The sequence below is a fragment of the Beta vulgaris genome, chromosome 8 (genome assembly GCF_026745355.1).
Source record: "Beta vulgaris subsp. vulgaris cultivar EL10 chromosome 8, EL10.2, whole genome shotgun sequence".
Taxonomy (NCBI): Eukaryota; Viridiplantae; Streptophyta; class Magnoliopsida; order Caryophyllales; family Amaranthaceae; genus Beta; species Beta vulgaris.
The window spans coordinates 42,165,875-42,185,915 of NC_079209.1; the positions used below are offsets into that span (position 1 = coordinate 42,165,875).

A 20,041-nucleotide genomic window follows, 5' to 3' on the forward strand; every position below is an offset into this window, starting at 1 on the left:
CATGAACAAACGTTGAAGTCTTGGCTTAAGCGGAAAATATCGGAGGACCTTTTCAGGTATTCTTTTACCATTTTCCTTCATTCTAATTTCCCCACTATTCTTACCTTGCTTTCACCTAGAAGCATTGCAAATTTTGCAATATTCTAATTGTTCATCATCTTTCCAAAACAACATACAATCGTTAACACAAGCATCAATCTTTTTATATGAAAGCCCTAAATCTTTAGTGGTCTTCTTTGCATCATAATAGGAAGTAGGAAGAGTTGAGTCTTTTGGTAACAAATGATCTTTCAAGTATTGCAATAACATAGTAAATGAGTCATTACTCCACCTCCCAAGAGTTTTAATATGAAGCAAGTTAACAATTGTTGACAATCTTGAGGACTTAGCACCTTGAAATAATGGCTTTTGCATATCATCAAACAATCTAAAGAATTTCTTAGCGTCATCATTCGGATCTTCAACCCATAATTCACTAGAGGAGTCATTTTCAGCAAAACCACTACAATTTGGAAAAAAATCCCTAAGTATTGTATCCATCTCATTTTCGTTATCAGCATCTAGTAACTCATCATCTCCTACTTCTTCACTAGATTGTGATTCAAAGGTATCCTCCCCAACTCTTTCCCCATGGTGATACCAAAATGTATAACCCTCGATGATTCCATAAGTTAATAAGTGATCTTTGACCATATTTAGAGATTGAAATGATGCATTCGAGCATTTTACACAAGGACATTTAATCTTTTCTATTTCTCCCGACTTTTCAAATGCATATTTTAAAAAGTTTTCAACACCTATTTCATATGCAACATTCAAACGATCATTTCGGGAAAGTTTCATCCACTCCTTACAAGGTGCCATTGTATTCTGAACAAACACATGTAACGTTTTTTTATAATAAGATAATAAAGTATCTAATTTCATAAATGGAGAATATCTATGGTTTAAAATTATAAACGAAGCATGAATATTAAAAAGAATCTAATAATTTACCTTCCCAATATGTCAGGACTATGTGTAGTGTGCAAGATTGTTATCAAACACGCAAAAGAGGAGACAACACGAAAGATCACGACACAAACCCCAATTGTTGGTATACTACCTACGACAAAATCCAAATCCAAGTGTTAGCAAATAATTAACCTCGAATAAAATGTCAGTTAGAACCTAGAAACCCTAAGAATATACTTATATCAGGTGGGTTATTTCTTTATGCACTTTTGTACCTGCATGACCAAGTTAAAGTAGAAAGGAAAGTAAAAGACAACAAGGACATAAGTATTGCCTCTCATTACTAGTATAGCTTGGTATATAAGATATTAAATATTGCCAACTAGAAAAGAGACACAACACAAATGGAAATATAATTTAGTAGCTTTTGTAAACACCTTCCCTTTTAAAATATCCCTGCACTTACCTATATATGTCATATAAAATTCAGAATAGTGCATCACTCTACGAGCTGGACAATGAGCAGGACAATCTCGGTTTACCAAATTATTAGTTTACATTTTACAACTAACTAGAGACAGATTTTTCAGCTTAATCTTTAAGAATCCACAATCAGAACCATGAAATTGATCCTAATTCTACAACTAAATTCCCCTAGTCCTATGATCATGATTATTAGCTATCACAGATCCCATTTCACTCCCACAATTTAATAGCTTAGGTTCCATCATTAAAGAATCTTGTAATAGAAATTAAAATGATGTTGCTATACGCATTGCTCTTGGAGAAAGTAAAATAATCGCAGAAACTAAGAAGGCTCTAACAAAGGCTGGCGTGAATCAGTACCAGAAGAAGAGTAAAACATAAGCTTGGAAATGATCACAGAAGAATCTTGATAATCTGTTAAAAGGTAATCATTTAACAGAAGCTGCTGATTACTCTTGATGATTTAACAGATTCATCAAAATCAGTAACCGACGAAGAGTAAATGATTTAACAGATTATCATCTTGCGTTATATTAATCATACTCAAATTCTAATAAAATCAAACCAAACGAACATAAAACCAGCCAAATTCGACAATTGTACGTTCTTCCAGTTTAAGATTTAAAATTATGATTAACATTATGCTCGTTTAATGAAATTCTAATAAAACCAAACGTACATAATACCAGCCAAATTCTAATAAAATCTTAAACGAACATAATACCAGCCAAGATTATGAAAATATTTAAATCAAAATTATGCCTTGAAACTGGAAGAATAATACCTAATTCCCCTGAAACTGATGCCCTGAATCCAGTCCAAGAAACGCTCGTTCTTCTCGCCAAGGGAGGAATCCAATTCGAGAACAATAAAAACATGAAGACCGTCAATTCAGGCGAACAAAAACAAAAGAGAACATCTGATTTTGGCTTTATAGCATGAAGGATGGAGAAACTTACCAGATAATCTGAACAAACGATCACCAATTGGAGGAATTGGGACGAACAGAGGAGTTCGCGAGTGAAGAAGCTCAGAAGAACCGCAATGTAACAGTGTCGTAGGGTTTTTTTAATTTTTGGGGATTAATAAACTAATGATATTTTTTGACCTTAATAGTCTTTTGCAACCGTTGCTTCCGTTGTAGTTACTAATTATATGGACGTAAAAGAATTATGAAACCGGGAAAGCTCCCGCTCAAGTTTTTTCGCACAATTTCATACTTTTTACGACCAGGATTTAACGTTTACCACCACATTTAAGACTCGTCGCAAAATAACCTTAATATCTACGACAGTTTTCAAAACTCGACGTAATTGGTACCTTTTTACGACCGGATTTCCGCACGATCGTTAAAGTTGGTCGCAATTGCCATTCATTCTTGTAGTGAAACTTTCCTGACGAAAAGTGATACAATTTCTAGCATACCAAATAAACCACCAAACAACAGCATAGAAATTGAGGCTCTTAAGAGACAAACAAGACTTAAGATTAACAAAGTACTCAGTAAAAGAGAGATCATTACTATTAGTAGGAAGAGGAGAAAAAACCCCATTGCCATTAACTACTTCTAAAACATCATGCAAAAAAGGACAATCAAGGAATAAGTGATGGTCATCTTCAGAGTGAAAGTTACAAAATACACATTCTAAAGGAAGGAAAACATGGCTCATTTCTAACCTCTTTTTTGTAGGGAGACCCTTCTGACAAATTTTCCACAAAAAGAATTTAATCTTGGGTGGAATGGACAAATCCCAAATCCAAGCAAAACTAACCTGATTGGGGGGATCTAATCCATACCCTTGAAGCAGAGCAGCACCTGATTTAACCGAATATTCTCCATCTGCAGTAAGACCCCAAAATATTCTATCTGCCATTCTATTATAAGGAAGGAAAATTTTTAGGATGTCCTCCACTACATTAATCGGAACATAATTTAACAGAAGATCTTTATTCCATTGAGCAGCATCTGTAATGAAGAAGCTAACCATCAACTCCTCTGACCCAATAACAGGGGAGAACTTAGTTTTAATAGGGTAATTAAACACCCAATTATCATTCCAAAACGAAATTACCTCCCCATTTCCCACCATCCATCTAAGACCTTGTTTGAAAGGCGAACGAAGCGTCATAAGTTTACGCCACTGCCATGATACATTAGCTTTAGTTTTATAAGTGAATAAGGTGTCTTGTTTTAAATATTTTTGCTTAACAAGTTTGACCCATAGGTTATTAGGCATCCTAATAATTTTCCAAAGAAGTTTAAATTGAAGAGATAAGTTATTAATTTTAGCTTTTCTCAACCCCAATCCTCCAAATTTTTTAAGAGTACAAATCTTATCCCAACCTATCAAATTGGGAGCTTTAGAATTCAGATCTTTATTCCAAAGAAAGTTCCAATAGTTTTTATCTAGAGAAGAAAGGATGTAAGGAGGGAGGGTAAAACTTTGCATTTGAAAGCTAGCTTTAGAAGCTAGATTAGACTGAATTAAAATCGTTCTACCCGCTTGCGAAAGAGAATTGGCTCTCCACTTTGAAAGTTGAGAGGAGACTTTTTCTTGAATTGAACTAAAAGTTGCATTTGCGACCTTGCTACTAATGATTGGGCAACCCAAATAGTTAGCTAGTGATAGAGAATTCTCCATCTGGAGAATATTCTGAAACACACTTAATAATTCTGTTGGGGTATTAGAAGTACATTGAAAGGCAGATTTATGGAAATTGACAAGTTGGCCTGACATTGAGCAGTACTTGTTAAGTATAGATTTTATAGCATGACAACTTTCAACTTTAGCTTTTGCAAATATCATTGTGTCATCCGCAAAAGTTAAGAAAGGAATACTAACTCTAGAATGACCAAGAGTGACTCCTATCAATCTAGAATCTATAGAACTAGCTTGAAACAATTGGCGAGCTAAGATTTCTGCACATAGAATGAAAATATACGGAGAAAGAGGATCACCTTGACGAAGCCCTCTAGAAGGGAAGAACATATCTCCAGGAATACCATTTACTAATACTGAAAAGGACACTGTTGTAATGCATTGGCGGAGCCAATTAATCCATTTCTCACAAAAGCCCAATCTTTCAAAAGTTGCAAAAATAAAGCTCCACTCTAGTCTATCATAAGCTTTTTCCATATCTAATTTAATAGCTAACCACCCTTCTCTTCCTTTTTTTTTCTTAAAGGAGTGGAACACTTCATGAGCTAATAAAATATTATCTTCAATTTGTCTTTCAGGGACAAAAGCTCCTTGTAAAGGATGAATAATCCGACCCAACACTACTTTCAATCTATTTGCCATAATTTTTGAAATAATTTTATAAATAGTTGAGCAAAGACTTATAGGTCGAAAATGATTTGGGTTAGAAGGAGCTTCAATTTTAGGAATTAGAGTGATAAAAGTATGATTAATTTCTTTTAAAATTTTTCCTGAGTGAAAAAAGGCTTTAATAGCCCTATACAGTGAGTTCCCCACAAGAGTCCAATACTTCTGAAAGAAGAAGGGAGTAAAACCATCTGGACCCGGGGATTTATCCGGTGCTAAGTCAAACAGAGCAGATTTGACTTCTTCTATCGACACTTCAGCGCATAAGTCTATATTATCATTTTCAGAAATTATACACTCTAATAAAGAAAGCTCAGAGTCGTAGTTAAAACAACAATCCATATTCTTAGAAAATCTTTTCTTAAACGCAATAGTAATACATTCTTCTACTAATTTTGGTTGAGTAACTAAACGATCAGACGGATCCTTAATAGCTTTGATTAAATTACGATTTCGTCTAATCGAAGCACACGCATGATCATACTTTGTATTTGCATCCCCAAATTTTAAATTATTTGCTTTAGCCTTGATCTTCCAATACGAGTCTTGAAATTCTAGCAATTTTGTTTGCTTAGCCAAAAACAAATTTTGTTGTCTAATTAATTGTGGGCAATCATTTTGCTCTAATAATCGATTTTGAATGCGAACTAGCTTTCCTTCAACGGCACTTAATTGTCTAGCTATATTGCCAAATCTGGTAGTGACCCAATTTTTAGCCTTTTCCTTTAATAGTTTGCACTTCCTTGTTAAGCAATACATATTCGAACCTTGAAACCTTTGACACCAAGTTTTCTTTATTAAAACATCAAAATCCTTTCGGAATGTCCAGACTTTATCAAATTTAAAAGTAGGAGCTTTTACATTACTATAGGTTTTGATGGCCAATGATATAGGACAGTGATCAGAAGAAGTGAAAAGATGATGCATAATTTTTGCATTTGGGAAGGCACTTAGCCAATTTATACTCGCAACCCCCTTACCTAATCTTTCCAAAATATTATTTGGACCACTTGATTTTTGCCAAGTATATGGGTTACCCTCAAAAGGGAGTTCTATGCATTCGATGGCAGCGTAGAAATAATTCATAATAGCTAATCTGGAAAATCTAAATTCAGCCCCACCTAATTTATCTAAATGGGAACTTAACTCATTAAAGTCCCCTAATATTATGAAAGGTCTTTCGAGCGTTCTTATAAAATTGATTAATTCATCCCAAAACTCATACTTCAAATTATAATTAGGAGGAGCATATATAAAGATGGCAATAAAGCTAAAGTTAATGGCTAATAGCTGAATTTTGCAAGCCCAAAACCGAGAAGCCTTACTAATGGATGATAGAACAAAAGGGTTACAATGATCATTCTTCCACATGATCCACATACCCCCCGCTAACCCCATAGATGGAAGGAAGTCAGAATGAGAAAATCCACAGTACCTTACACATCCCTCAGAAGGAGGAGTTGGCACTTTAGTCTCACATAACATTATAATATTAACTTTATTATATTGGCAAAAAACTTTCACTTCTTCCATAGCGAAAGGCCTCCTCGAACCTCTTATATTCTAACTACTAATAATCATAAAACATAGACATTAGAAGGGCTAGACTTAACTAAATTCTGCCCCGTGCTAGTCCTACTAACAATGACTTTCTCAAAACAATCATAACATGCTAAATAATTCTGATTTGCAGGCTTTTTGACATTGAAAAACCTCCTCAAGATTCTAACTGATAGCATTACACCATGACTAGCAGACAAACTGAATTTATTCATCAAAAAATGAATAATAGGCTCCAAACAGATAGCGAATATTTCTTTAACAACGTTCTGAGGCCCAAAACAGCCAAGGCCTTCTATTGGCACTTGATGACAAAAACATTTACCTCCATTCCAATAGCTTCTGGGGCCTAGAATGGAGTGAAAAATTCCGATCCAATAGCTTCTGTAGCCTAAATCGGAGTTTTTATAAAAGAAAAATCTTTTAAGAACCAACCAAAGAAATCCAATCCAATAATTTTTACTGTCTAGCTTAAATTTCGTTACTTTAGACAATAAAGGAGTGGTCACTCCAAATTCGAGAGTAACCAGAACAAGCTGAGAAGAGTTGAGATCAATATCACCCATGGTTATGGAATTTGACTTTAAACGACATATGAAAAAAAATATACAAACAGTATAAGAATCCACACGAAGACACTAAGAGTAGTCATTTGAAGCAATGGTAAAATCTTCTTAGCTTGCAAGATTATGAATAAAACATTATAACGTGAAATTCTAAAAAACAAACAAAGAAGATAAAACTTCATATTAACTGGAAAGATGATAAACATCTCAACAAAAACTAAAACAGCAGAATTAACTACTAACTTTTTTCCTAAAAAAGGTAAAAACCATACCTTATGATTCATCTTACATGAATCTAACTGAGGGAATTGAACACAATAGGGGAAATGGCTTGATATTGACAACCTTATGAATCGACCATTACGAGCAGACAAAAGGAGATGCTCACAGCATCTCCATCTTGAAAATGAGGATTTGAAGACTTCAACAACTACTCTAGAACCCACACCCATAGCAGCTGCTACACAGTGGCAGAGCCACCTGCAGCACATCGCCGCAGACAAAACCCGCCTAGCAGAAGGCTTGGACGAAGCTTTGGACACCAACCCTTCAGCCGAAATCAAGAAACCGAGCACCAACAGCACCAAATAAAGACCCACACCAAGAATTAAAAGAGGAACCCAACACAGATTGCCCCGAAAAACTCTAGCCATGAATCGAACTTTGAATTTGAATGGAAGGAAGATGAATCCTTTAATCCAATCAATTGATTGAACTCTGAATCCCATGAATGACAAAGAAGCTATTAAGAGCACTAACAAGAGGAGATGGGAATACCTCTCATAGCCAGAATTTTTTTTTTTCCCGAAGAAAACAACCTCTTCTGGAGGTTTTCTTTTTTACTGCTTACTGGTTTTTTTGAGCAAAGGATTTTGTTAATTGCAATGAAAAATGATAACAGAAGGCTAGAAACAGTAACTAAGAGTAAGTTATCATGCTTGATGATTGAAGATTTCTCAAAATTGAATTGGGAATTTTTTTCATGGCTAGGGTTTTGATACTTGGAATTGGTGCTTTTTTCTCCTTTCTTTTCTCTTTCTCTCTCTACTTTTTTCTCTCTCATCGGGGCTTTTTTTTTTACATATAAAAATTCCCTAATTTCCCTATTTAAGAAGAGCCCTTTCACCTTATTAAAAAAAAATTGGACAAGCTCAAGTGTAATTTTTTTTTTGTTCATATTGACGATGAACTTATACTTCCTCCGTTCCTTTTTAATTGCAACGTTTTCCTTATTTAAAAGTTTCATATTAATTGTAATGCTTCTCTATTCGGTAATATTTTCTCTTTATCTCTCTTATCATTTACCACATGGCCCTCACTTTTTATTTACTAGAATTTTTGCACGCGATGCGTGCTTGAATTTTTTTCGAAACAGAAACTCGATTTTCTTCGGCATAAGAGTCAAAATTTGAACAGTATACATATGAAGTATAACTGTTTTTAGTTGCAAAATTTGATTGGTTTAGTTTCTGTCACTTAAGTCTCTCACCATTATTTTTGTCTTTTTTTTACTTTTCAAAGTTAAATTCTATGAACAAAATAGGAATTTTATTGAATTTATTTATGATTTCTAATATTATAATTTTTTAGTTGATTTTTGAATTAAATAAAGTACTAACTTCTAAATTCTAAATACTATAAAAAAGTAAATAATTTTTTTCCTTGTCTAACTTCTAAATTCTGATTTCACTACAAATACACCTCTATTTTTATCATGACCCGCCATTAATTGTGAATGGTTCTTGAGAATAGTGATTTGTAAGTAAATTTTTGTAAATGTTTTTGTATATATTGATGTTCTAGGATATTAGTTTTAGTTTGTATGTTAATTTTAAGTTTTAATAAAGTTTCCCGATTATTTGAGTGATTTGCGTGATTTTCTCAATTGTATGAGTTATTTGTAAAGTTTCTTCTTTTAAGTGATTTGTGAGTGTTGTAAATTAATTTTCGGTAGTTTTCTTTGAGTGCTGATTTTGATTTGATATTCCTTTTGTAATTTAGAAAGGGAAGGGAGGCAAAATAGACATTTCAAAAGAGGACATCATTGCTCCTCTCTTCCCTTATATAATAGAGATGTATGAGTTAAGTACATAGGAGGGTACTCAACTTTACTAAAAGTTCCAGTTAAGGTACTGAACTTTCAAAAGTTCCAGTTAAGGTACTGAAATTGGATGGCCGTTACTTTTGGGTGAATTTCTGTCAAATGCACCGTTTGGTACATTTTCTAGGCGCGTGTGCAACACGAAATGCCACCTAATGATTACTTTTAATGAGGCGGTTTATTTCGCGGGTATTTATCTCAACTCTCTGTATTCTTTGTCTTTATTTACTTTCCTTCTCTCACTGTTCATATTTACTTTCCTTCTTTCACTCTCCTTATTTAAATCACTGCAACTCTTTGTCCTCTTCATTTACGCCATTTATAATCATAGTATGTGGCCAACACCAAAACCTCCAAAATTCCCAAGAATTACAGAGACTTCAGAAGAAGGTATATTCTTCTTCATTTACTCCTTTTTTGTACAGAACTTCATTTACTCCTTTTTTTTTTTACAGAACTTCATTTATTTCTTTTGTTTTCCTTTTTAGTACTTTTTGGTTACCTTTTTGGTTGTGTGTGTAACTGGAGCAAAAAGGTATTTTTGGTTGTTTTCTTGTTTAAAAAGGCGATTTTTGGAACTAGTTTAAGTTGTTTTTGTTGGATTTGTTTGTTGCATGTTGATGACGCTTAGGGTTTGATGTTTAGTAAAATAATTTTTTTTTGTAATTGGGATTTGGGTTTTGCAGATTGTGTGATGTAATTGTTTATGAAGTTTAGTTGTTAAACTTAAAGTATAATTTATACAGATTAGGGTTAAGTGAAATTTTATTAATTTTTTATGTTTCTGTTAATGACTAGGTATGGAAGCTTTTACCCATGCACACCCTCTTTGTTCGAATCAAGATATCCTAGTGACCCACATTTTCTCTAGGGTAAGGTGGGAGGATCAGTACAAGCTTGAGCTGACTTGTAAGAAATGGAGGCTTTGGTGGAGACTCAGAACTTATGGGAGTAGTCATTATTTCTGGCTTAATGATCGTAGGCACATTGAGAAGTGGATAATAGATGATATTATCTACAACAATGGGAGGGACCTCCATGCTTGGATCAACAAGGACATGACTCAGTACTTTGATGGGTTTCCATGGTTGTTCAAAGAGGATTGAAGATGAAGGATGTTGGTGTTTTTTTTTTTTGGGTTGGGTTAAGTTTGTTTTGCCTCTGTCATAGCAGTAGGAGGGGTAGAATGTGACAGCCACTGGCTTTATTTAGGGTGGTTGTCACTGCTATGACAGATTTGTTTTGTTGTTTATGAATGCAAGCTCCAAAAAAACTTTAATATGTTTGTAATTGGTTGGAGCTTGCCAATTTTTGTACTGTTAGTATAATAAATATATATGAATGGTTTTATGGATCCTACAATATCATTGGTGTTCTTCCATTCCTTGCACTTACTTTAGTATATAAATTTTTGTATGACAGATTTTATGGAAATAAAACCTTGCATAAGTGTGCACCATGGTGGAGAGTGGTTTGTACATGGTGACATTAGATACGAAGGTGGTCAAGTAAGTGTGTTTGAAAACTTACCTGATAATGTTGATCTTCATATGTAAAACAAATCATAGACAACTTGGGTTATAATAACATCATTAAGCTGCATTTTGTTGATCCTAGGAAAGACTTTAGTACTGGTATTAGATTCTTGGGCTATGCTAAGCAATTATTTGATCCATTTTTAGCACTACTTTTACAATACAAGCTTGTACATGTGTACACAGAACATGCAATAGTTAGGCCATTTGGGGTGGGTAATGGATGGAGTGGAGTTGGGTCAATCATTGTGGTGAAGGGTCCTTAGGTGGTGAAGGGTCCTTTGTGCAATTGTTATGTGATGGAGATGAGGCATTGGTCCCTCCTCAAAATACTGACCATACTAGACCCGAACCCCATGTAGATATAGACTATGATACAGAAGGCACAGATGAGGATGATGATGAATTAGTTAGTGCCAGGACCAAAGTCAGTGATGAAAAGAAAAAACAACAGTCTTATGATGAAGAAATAGAGATGTTAAAAAGAGTATCTGCAACTAAGGGATTAGGAGAAAATCTGTTTGATGGTGACTTTGAAGGTGATACTGATCTTGACAGTCATAGTGAAGATGAAGATGAGGAGTATGGGTACTTAGAAGCTGCACCTTCAAAAAAAATAACAGCCAGTTGCAGCAAAGGGGTAGATGGAGGGGATGTTGGAGTTGAGTGTAAGTTTTTTGTAGGACAACAGTTTGAGAATGCAAAGACTTTCAGAAAAGCATTAATTGACTACTCAATTGAGATTGGGAGAGAACTACCATTCACTAGGAATGACCCCAACAGGGTAGGTGCTAGATGCATGAACAAGGAAAAAGGATGTCCTTGGAGAATTTGGGCTTCAATTGGAGAAGTTTAAGAGAAACTTTATGGTGAAAACATTGGTGCCCAAGCACACTTGTGGAAGAGCCCCTAAAAACAGAAACATGACAGCTACTTGGATTGCTCAAAATTACAAGAGCAAGTTCAAAATAAATCCTTATCTGAGGCTACAAGATATAATAGAGACAGTCTGGCTAGAGTGGGGGATTAGGGTCAGCAGAGGTGTAGCTTACAGAGCTCGGAGGAGGGGGCAAAGTTTGATTGTAGGGGAGTATATGGAGCAATATACCTTGCTGCCAAGGTATGCTGCAGAGATAAAAAAAAGTAACCCAGGTAATACAGTGATAATTAAGATGGATGGAAATATTTTTGAAAGAATGTACATTTGTTTTGAGGCACTGAAAAAGGGGTTCATAGCTGGATGTAGGCCTTTTATATCTCTTGATGGATGTTTCTTAAAAGGACCCTATGGTGGACAACTTTTAGTTGCTGTTGGGAGAGATGGGAACAACCAAATGTTCCCAATTGCATGGGCAGTAGTAGAGGTTGAATCAACTTCTAGTTGGACATGGTTTTTGACATTTTTAGGGGAGGATTTATTATCAAATGAAGGTGCTGGTTACACTTTCATGTCTGATCAGCAGAAAGGTTTATTGAAGGCTGTGTCAGATGTGTTTCCCCAAGCTGAGAGTAGGGTATGTGCAAGGCATGTTTATTGTAACTTCAGAGGGGTGTTTGGTGGTGGCTTAGAGTATAGGAAGCAGTTCTGGATCATGGCTAAGAGCACCACAGAAAATGAATTTTTCCTTAACTTAGAGCAGATGAGGATAATATCTAATGCAGCTGCTGATGATCTCCTAAATAGGAACTACAAGAAATGGTGTAGAGCCTTCTACACTCCTCTATCTTGTTGTGATAGTGTGGATAACAACATGAGTGAGGTTTTCAATGCCTACATATTGAACTCAAGGCATAAACCTATAATTACTATGTTGGAAGACATCAGGGAGGGGATAATGGAGAGGCTACACAAGAAGAGGGATCAAATAGGGAAGAAAGAGATGCTGTTGTGTCCAAGAATACAACAGCAAGTTGAGAAGCACAAGATTGGTGCTAGGGGATGGAATGCATTCTGGGATGGGGGGTTCTCTTATGGGGTGAGGGAAGGGGCAACACAAACAAAATATGTTGTGAATTTGAAGCTAGAACTGCAGCTGTAATGCATGGCAAATAAGTGGGATTCCATGCAAACATGCAGTGGTTGCAATTTGGAACAAAGTTGATCAACCAGAACATTATGTTAACACATTCTTCACCAAATCAGTGTATTTGAAGGCATATGACTACTTGTTGGAGCCTATAAATGGAGCAGAAGAGTGGCCTAGTTCAGAAACTTTGGTAAATGCACCAAAACTCAAGAAAGTGCACAATAGGCGCCAAGTGAAGGAAGGAAGGCAGCTGGAGAAGTTACAAGTTCAGGGAAATTGAAAAAAACAGGCTCAGTAATGACATGCAGCCTATGTGGTGTTCAAGGGCATAACAAGAGAGGTTGCAAGAATGTACCTACAGAGTCTGTGCGCATGGGTGCAAGTGAGTCAACTAGTAGCCGTGCACAGAATGTACCTCCCATGCACCATAGAGGTGTAGGTGTATACACCTACCCAAGTGGCTACCAAAGAGTTGCTACTCTCCAACCACAGCAGCCACCACAGCAGCCACCACAGCAACAGCAGCCACCACAGCAGCCACCTACTCAACCCCTCAATCACACAATCCCACAAAGAAGAGTAGCATGTTATTCAGATTATGAGGGGGAGCAGACCATATATTCATTCAGCCAAGAATACTCATTTAGCCAGTCACAACCAGGGGTTCACAAGCTTCACAAACAATAACTAGCCAAGCCTTACAGGTATGTGATTTGATTGAATTAGCTAACATTTTCTTAACTTATAATCTGCACATGTATTCTGAATTAGTTTTTTATATATATTCAGGACCTAGCAATGGCTAGAAGGATGCAAAGGAGAAAATAGTTGAAAGGTAACTTATATTTAATTAATAATATGCTACTACATGCCTTGATATAGTAATTAGAGTCCTAAATAAACCCCTTACATAGTTATATATTGTACCATAAACAAACAAGAACAACAAGGAGTACACAAATCCAAGCCCTAACACACATAAATCCACCCTTCTTCATTTTCAACATGATATATTTTGATTCACTCTTCCTTGCCTTCTCATTTGCTGTCTTCAAATTGTGCCTCAGCAACTTCACTTCCCTTCTAAGCTCCTGCTTCTCCTCCATTAACCCCAAAATCACATTTTTTTGCCACTCTATAGGCTCTTCAACATCACACCATTTGAATAACTTGCACCCCCTTGTATCAGTCTCAGCATCGTAGTCAAGGCATGCTACAAACCTTCTACCAGGGTTGTCCCTTGTCCAGGCTCTGATTTTGGTTACAACAAACCCACAATGACATCTTTTGGGAATCGGGGGCATGGAACCACCATAGCTATTTCTTGACATTATGCTGCCTAGGTGAACAAAATACTATGAATTAAAATAAATATTGGTAAAAAAGGGCAAAAAATTAACATTAGGTTTAATTTTCATTAATGCAGTTGCTTTGTACCTGATTAATGGAAGGTGATGAAGTTGATTTTTTTTTGCTGCTGATGGAAGAACACCAATATCAGAAATTTTTCGTGTTGTGGAAGTTCTTATTTTTTGCTGCTCCTGATTTCTTGAGAGAGATGATTTTTTGAATGTTAATATATCTGTTAATATGGTTCAGTTTTAAATACATATGTTCATTTGTTACCGTTGAAGAATTTCGCTGGCTTTTTTGAATTAAAGGGTACTTAATTAACTGTCATTTTGTATTTTAGTGCCACGTCACCATGTATTTATTGCCATGTCACATTTTACTTTTAATTTAGGGTCTGTTAACGGCAACAAGCAAAGTTTAGTCCCTTAGACTAACGGCCGTCCAATTTCAGTACCTTAACTGGAACTTTTGAAAGTTCAGTACCTTAATTGGAACTTTCATCAAAGTTGAGTACCCTCCTATGTACTTAACTCGAGATGTATCTCTATCTCTCTTTTTTCACGGGTGTTTCTTTGATAATGTGTCAATTGGATATTTTGCAATAATTATGAAACCCAGGAAGTAGATAAATTTAGTTACATCTTTGTATTGCACGCGACCTGATCTAGCATTGTCATATTCATAATTATTGGAAGAAAGGAGGTAATAGGTAATAACTAATATTATTAGGTTAGTGGAAAATGGATGCATTTTGCTTGTCAGTAAAGTTAGTGCTTTGAAACATTATCACGAAAAAGGTTTCTCTCTTTGGCAATTCACCAAAATTTTGATAAAGTGACCATTAGAGATAACGGTAATGATGTAGAAACGACTTTCTGATTGGTGGTTTTCAACTACAGGTCACCTTCAGCTTTCACTTAACTTCAATGGCTAAGAAAGATTGTAATTTTGGAGGTCAAGTTCTACTGGTGCATTCAGCGGTACCGGATGGTTGAGGGTTTCGAAGCTATGTTGTTTTCAACTAATTTATGTATTTTAGTGCTTATTTCGAATTTTATTAGATCAAATCATAAAAGTTCACATCAAATCAGAAAAGTTCATATCAGATTAGTTCAGAATAATTTAGGTCTTATCCTTAATTCTTTTTTGAATTATTATTATTATTATTATTATTATTATTATTATTATTATTATTATTATTATCATTATTATTATTATTATTGTTATGTAACAAAATGACATGATATGGCAATACGACCAGAACTTAACACGAAATAAATGGATTCGGGTCAAAGTTTGTGACACGTTTTAAGTAAATGGGTCAACATGACATGGCACGACTCATTTATTATATATGTGCTTGATTTGTAAATTATAAGTGCTGGAGTTCTAAATTATAATGATATTGACAAAAAGTCTGCAATCGCTTAATAATAATAATAATAATAATAATAATAATAATAATAATAATAATAATAATAATAATATAATAATAATAATAATAACAATAATAATAATAATATAATAATAATAATAAAAATAATAATAATAATAATAATAATAATAATAATAATAATAATAATAATAATAATAATAATAATAATATAATAATAATAATAATAATAATAATAATAATAATAATAATAATAATAATAATAATAATAATAATAATAAATTCTTAGACGTTAATAATAAGAATAATCGAACAAAAAAGTTCAGATCAGAACAGATCAGATCAAATCAGACCAGACGAGACGAAAAGAACATAGCCCAAATGTGACAATAAATATTTTCTTGCAATATTCTTACTTTGACACCCATTTATCCATTAACCAAGGCCATAATATTTACTACTATATGATTGGTGATTATGTGTTTAAGTAAAGTGTTGTATTTGTTGGACTACTGTCAATGTATAATTATAAAATATTTTCCTTTTTCAAATTTTAACTAATATATACTCCTTTTATTTCCTTTTAGTTTACTCACTTCACTATTAGGGAGAACCAAGGTATGAAGTACAAAATTATGAGAGAGAAATTGAAAAGGTAGAGAGAAAAACCTTAAAAGTAACGGAGAGAAACTATAAAGTGGGTTAAATTTTAAAAAGTGGATGACGTAGGTGGAAAAAAAGAATAAAGTAGATAGGACATGTTACCAAGAATAGAAATAAAAAACAACATTATATAGATTAAAAAGAAATGTACCAAAAATAAAAGTGTGTAGATTAAAAAGAAAGAGAGAGAGTATTTAAGATACTTATTGTTCAAGTTGTGCCTCGTGAAGTGTACAAGACGAAGTGTTGTATATTTTTGAAACCGAAGACTTACTTCTTTAGTTCGAAAGAAAAATTATAGATTATGAAAAGCCACATACATTTTAAGAAAAATTCTTATAAATTTGTAATAGGATTTGAACTCACAACCTTGGGTAGCAAAATATTAAACTCTTACCAATGAGCTAATCAACCTGTCAATGATACTAATTTACTACTAATATATTATTGAATTTATCAAGTTTTTTTTTTTTTTTTTTTTGAGGGGGAATTTATCAAGTTTTTATATTACAAAATAAAGGAAAATTCCCTTTAGTAGCCCCCAACTTTTAACTTTTCCATATGGTAGCTTTTCTTGATTTTTTTTTTCTCTTTAGTTGCCTATAGTTATTGTATATATTGCTTTTGTAGGCTTAATTAATTAGTCTTTTCGTTAAATATTCGTTAGTTGTGTAACCTAATTTAATTTTTAGGCACAAGGTTCGAGGAGATCTTAAATAGATGATTTTGACTTTGAAAATGACTTTTCTTGAAAAAAACGGGCGCCACCAAACGCCCTTCATGTGCACAAATTTGACAAGCCCGTCAACACGACTACCAAAACGGTAACTTTCATAACATGAATCTCGATACAATATATCAAACGGGTAATTTGGACCTTCAAACCAACATTTTCTTAAACAGTCATATTAGTGGCGTCCTTTATTAAAAAAATCATTTTGAAGGTCAAAATCACTAGTTTAATATTGGCTCAAAATTCGAATTCAAAAAATTACCATATTGGTAGTCATTTTATTTGACCGACTTTTCAAGATTCAAAATCTTAAAGGGGGCTCGGTGGCATTAATTTTTTCCAAAAAAAAAAAAGGTTGTTTTGATTGTCAAAATCACGCGTTTAAGATCTCAGCAAAAGTCATGCTTAGAATATATCGTATTAGTACTCATTTTGATCAGCTTGTAGGAGTTCGTGCTGATAATGGGTGCCTTATGGCGTTCGGTTTTCAAAAAAATTCGTTTTGAAGGTCAAAATTGTCATTTTAATATCGTCTTAAAAGTCATGTTCAACAAATTAACGTATTGCTAGTCATTTTGACCCACTTTTCGAAATTCATGCACATAAAAGGTGCTTAATGGTGCTCGTTTCTTAAAAAATGGTCGTATTGAAGGTCAAAATCGCCAGTTTAAGATCGTATTGAAACGCGTGGCCAAATAGTAACTAATATAGGTTACTTATCTAATGGACATTTAATGAAAAAGATTAAATAAGCCTATGGAATTAGCATATAGAATAGTTGGGGCTACCAAAAACAAAACAAAAAAACAAACAAAAAGTTACCAAAGAGAAAAATTAAAAGTTGGATGCTAACCATGGGCGGTTCTTGTCCTATGCAGTATAGGGAACGGAATAGGACCCCCATATACAGGGGCCCAAAAATATATTTATATCAAATGTTTGAAAGAATGATAAAAGCTTTGGGTCAATGATAGAGTGGTAAGGGAACGAAAATAAGGACGCGAGTTCAATTCTAGATAGAAGCAAAATTCATTTACTTTTTTTTTCAACTCTAGATTCCTATTCCCAATTTCCCCATTAACTATCATCATACTCTTTTTTCCAACTCTCTCTCATTAATTTCTATTCATCCTTCCACATTTTTTTTTGCAATTTCCCCAATAATATTTACTCTTAAACTTGAACTGAGCAACACCTTTTAAGTAGATATGTTTAGATTATCTTAATATGATGTAATTAGATATTATTTTCAGTATATAAGTAATTTTTTAAGATTGAGAATCTTATATCTTTTATGAACTACATATGAAAGGCCAAATTTTAAGAAAGTGTATAGGACTCGCATTATGTTTGCTCCGTCCCTGAGGCTACCAAAGAGAATTGCCTCAAAATAAAAGAAAGTAATCTATTGAATTAAGCTATGATATTTTTGCATGCATGTTTTTGCTAAAATATTCACAACAAAGCCTCAAGGTATTGCCTCATTTCACACACACACACAAACCCCCCCCCCTCTCCATTGCTTACACAATGTCATGTACCATGTCATATGACAATTATTTGGAATTTCTTCTGTTAGAAAATGACAGAACGCAACGGCAAAAGAACAAAGATTTCAAGGTTGTGCCGTGGTAGGAGACCACTGACTTAAAGCAATTACAACCCTTAAAGGGGTCTTTAAGATTTCTTTCAGACCTCACATAGTCCAAAGAAATTACCCCATTTTCAGGAGTTGTTTGACGACTTCATGTCTGATCCGTATGTGTCTCTTCTTACCATTGTAGACACTGTTCTTAGCAACACCAATGGCTGCTTGAGAATCACAATGAAGAGAGGCAGGCGCACCCTGTCCTCCTCATAACGGAACATCAGACAACAGATTTCTCAACCATTCAGCTTCTTGCCTTGCCAACTCAAGGGCAATGAACTCAGACTCCATGGTGGAACGTGCTATACAAGTCTGCTTCGAAGACTTCCACGATATAGCACCACCACCAAGGGTAAACACATAGCCACTAGTTGAATTAATTTCATCATTACCAGATACCCAATTTGCATCACAAAATCCTTCAAGAACAGCAGAAAATTAGAGTAATGCAGAACAAAAATCAACAGTTCCTTTTAGGTATCTGAGAAGACATGAAGACACTCCAGTGTTCATTACTAGGGTTATGGGTATATCTACTGAGTCTACTCACTGCAAAAGCTATGTCAGGTCGAGTACAGTTTATGAGGGACATCAAACTACCTATGATTTTCGCATATTCACCTTGAGAGACACTTTCACCTAAATTCTTGGTCAAATGAATACTAGAATCATAAGGAGAACTCACTGGAACAATATCAAAGGAATTAAACTTTTTAAACACCTTTTCCATATAATGAGACTGACTAAGGAAAATGTGACCGGAGATTTTCTTAAGTCTTACTCCTAATATCACATTAGCTTCTCCCAAATCTTTCATCTCAAACTTTGAAGACAAGAAAAGTTTGGTATCATTAACCACCTTTAAGTTGTTACCAAAAATTAGCATGTCATCTACATAAAGACATATAATAACACAATCTGATCATATCAATTTTGAATACACACTGGAATCAAAGTTGTTTACAATGAAGCCATTTGAACAATATAGTACTATCAAATTTTTCATACCATTGTTTGGGCTTGTTTGAGATCATATAAGGACTTCCTCAACTTACACAATTATCTTCTTGACCTAGCACCACGAAACCCTCAGGTTGAGACATGTAAATCTCCTCCTCTACCTCACCATTCAGGAAAGCAGTTTTAACATCCATCTGATATATAACTAAGTCATGAATAGCAGTAAGAGCTAGTAGAGTCCTAATGGTGGCTATCTTAGTCACAGGAGAGTAAGTGTCAAAGTAATCCTATCCTTTCCTCTGAGTGATGCCCTTAATGACAAGCCTAGCTTTAAACCTCTCAATAGTTCCATCAGGTCTCAACTTCTTTTTAAAGATCCATTTACTATCTATGGTCTTTGATCCCTTAGGTAAGTCAGTTAACTCCCAAGTAGAGTTAGACACTATGGAATCTAACTCGCTCTTAATGGCCTCTTTCCAAAAACTAGCATCACAATCTCATTGCCTCTCAAAGGTCTTTGGATCCTCTTCTATCATGAAAGCATAAACTTGTTCATCACTCAACAAGTCAACACAAGAACTTTCAGACAGAAAAGTAGTAACAAAGTCAGAACCAAAGTCTTTTGCTACTTTAGGTCTGTTACTTCTCTAGGCTCATCTACAACAGAAGAACTACTAGCATGCATGTCAACTGAACTACTACTCAAAGTCAAATCAGCAGGAGTATCACTAGTAGG

The 20,041-nt window shown here is 34.5% G+C and overlaps 1 protein-coding gene across 1 annotated transcript; it reads left to right on the forward strand.

Moving 5' to 3' along the window:
* Nucleotides 1-9,157: 9,157 nt before the first annotated feature.
* LOC125492765 (uncharacterized) lies at nt 9,158-10,272 on the forward strand. Its single transcript, XM_048635480.2, has 2 exons — nt 9,158-9,383; nt 9,792-10,272. The coding sequence occupies exons 1-2, from the start codon at nt 9,326-9,328 to the stop codon at nt 10,097-10,099; spliced, it is 366 nt and encodes a 121-aa protein (XP_048491437.2). The 5' UTR covers nt 9,158-9,325; the 3' UTR covers nt 10,100-10,272.
* Nucleotides 10,273-20,041: the final 9,769 nt, after the last annotated feature.

Bases quoted from the DNA above. Each gene is read 5' to 3' on its own strand.
- LOC125492765 (XM_048635480.2), top strand. From the start codon at position 9,326: ATGTGGCCAACACCAAAACCTCCAAAATTCCCAAGAATTACAGAGACT. The intron at 9,384-9,791 runs GTATATTCTTCT...GTTAATGACTAG, and splicing joins TACAGAGACTTCAGAAGAAG to GTATGGAAGCTTTTACCCAT.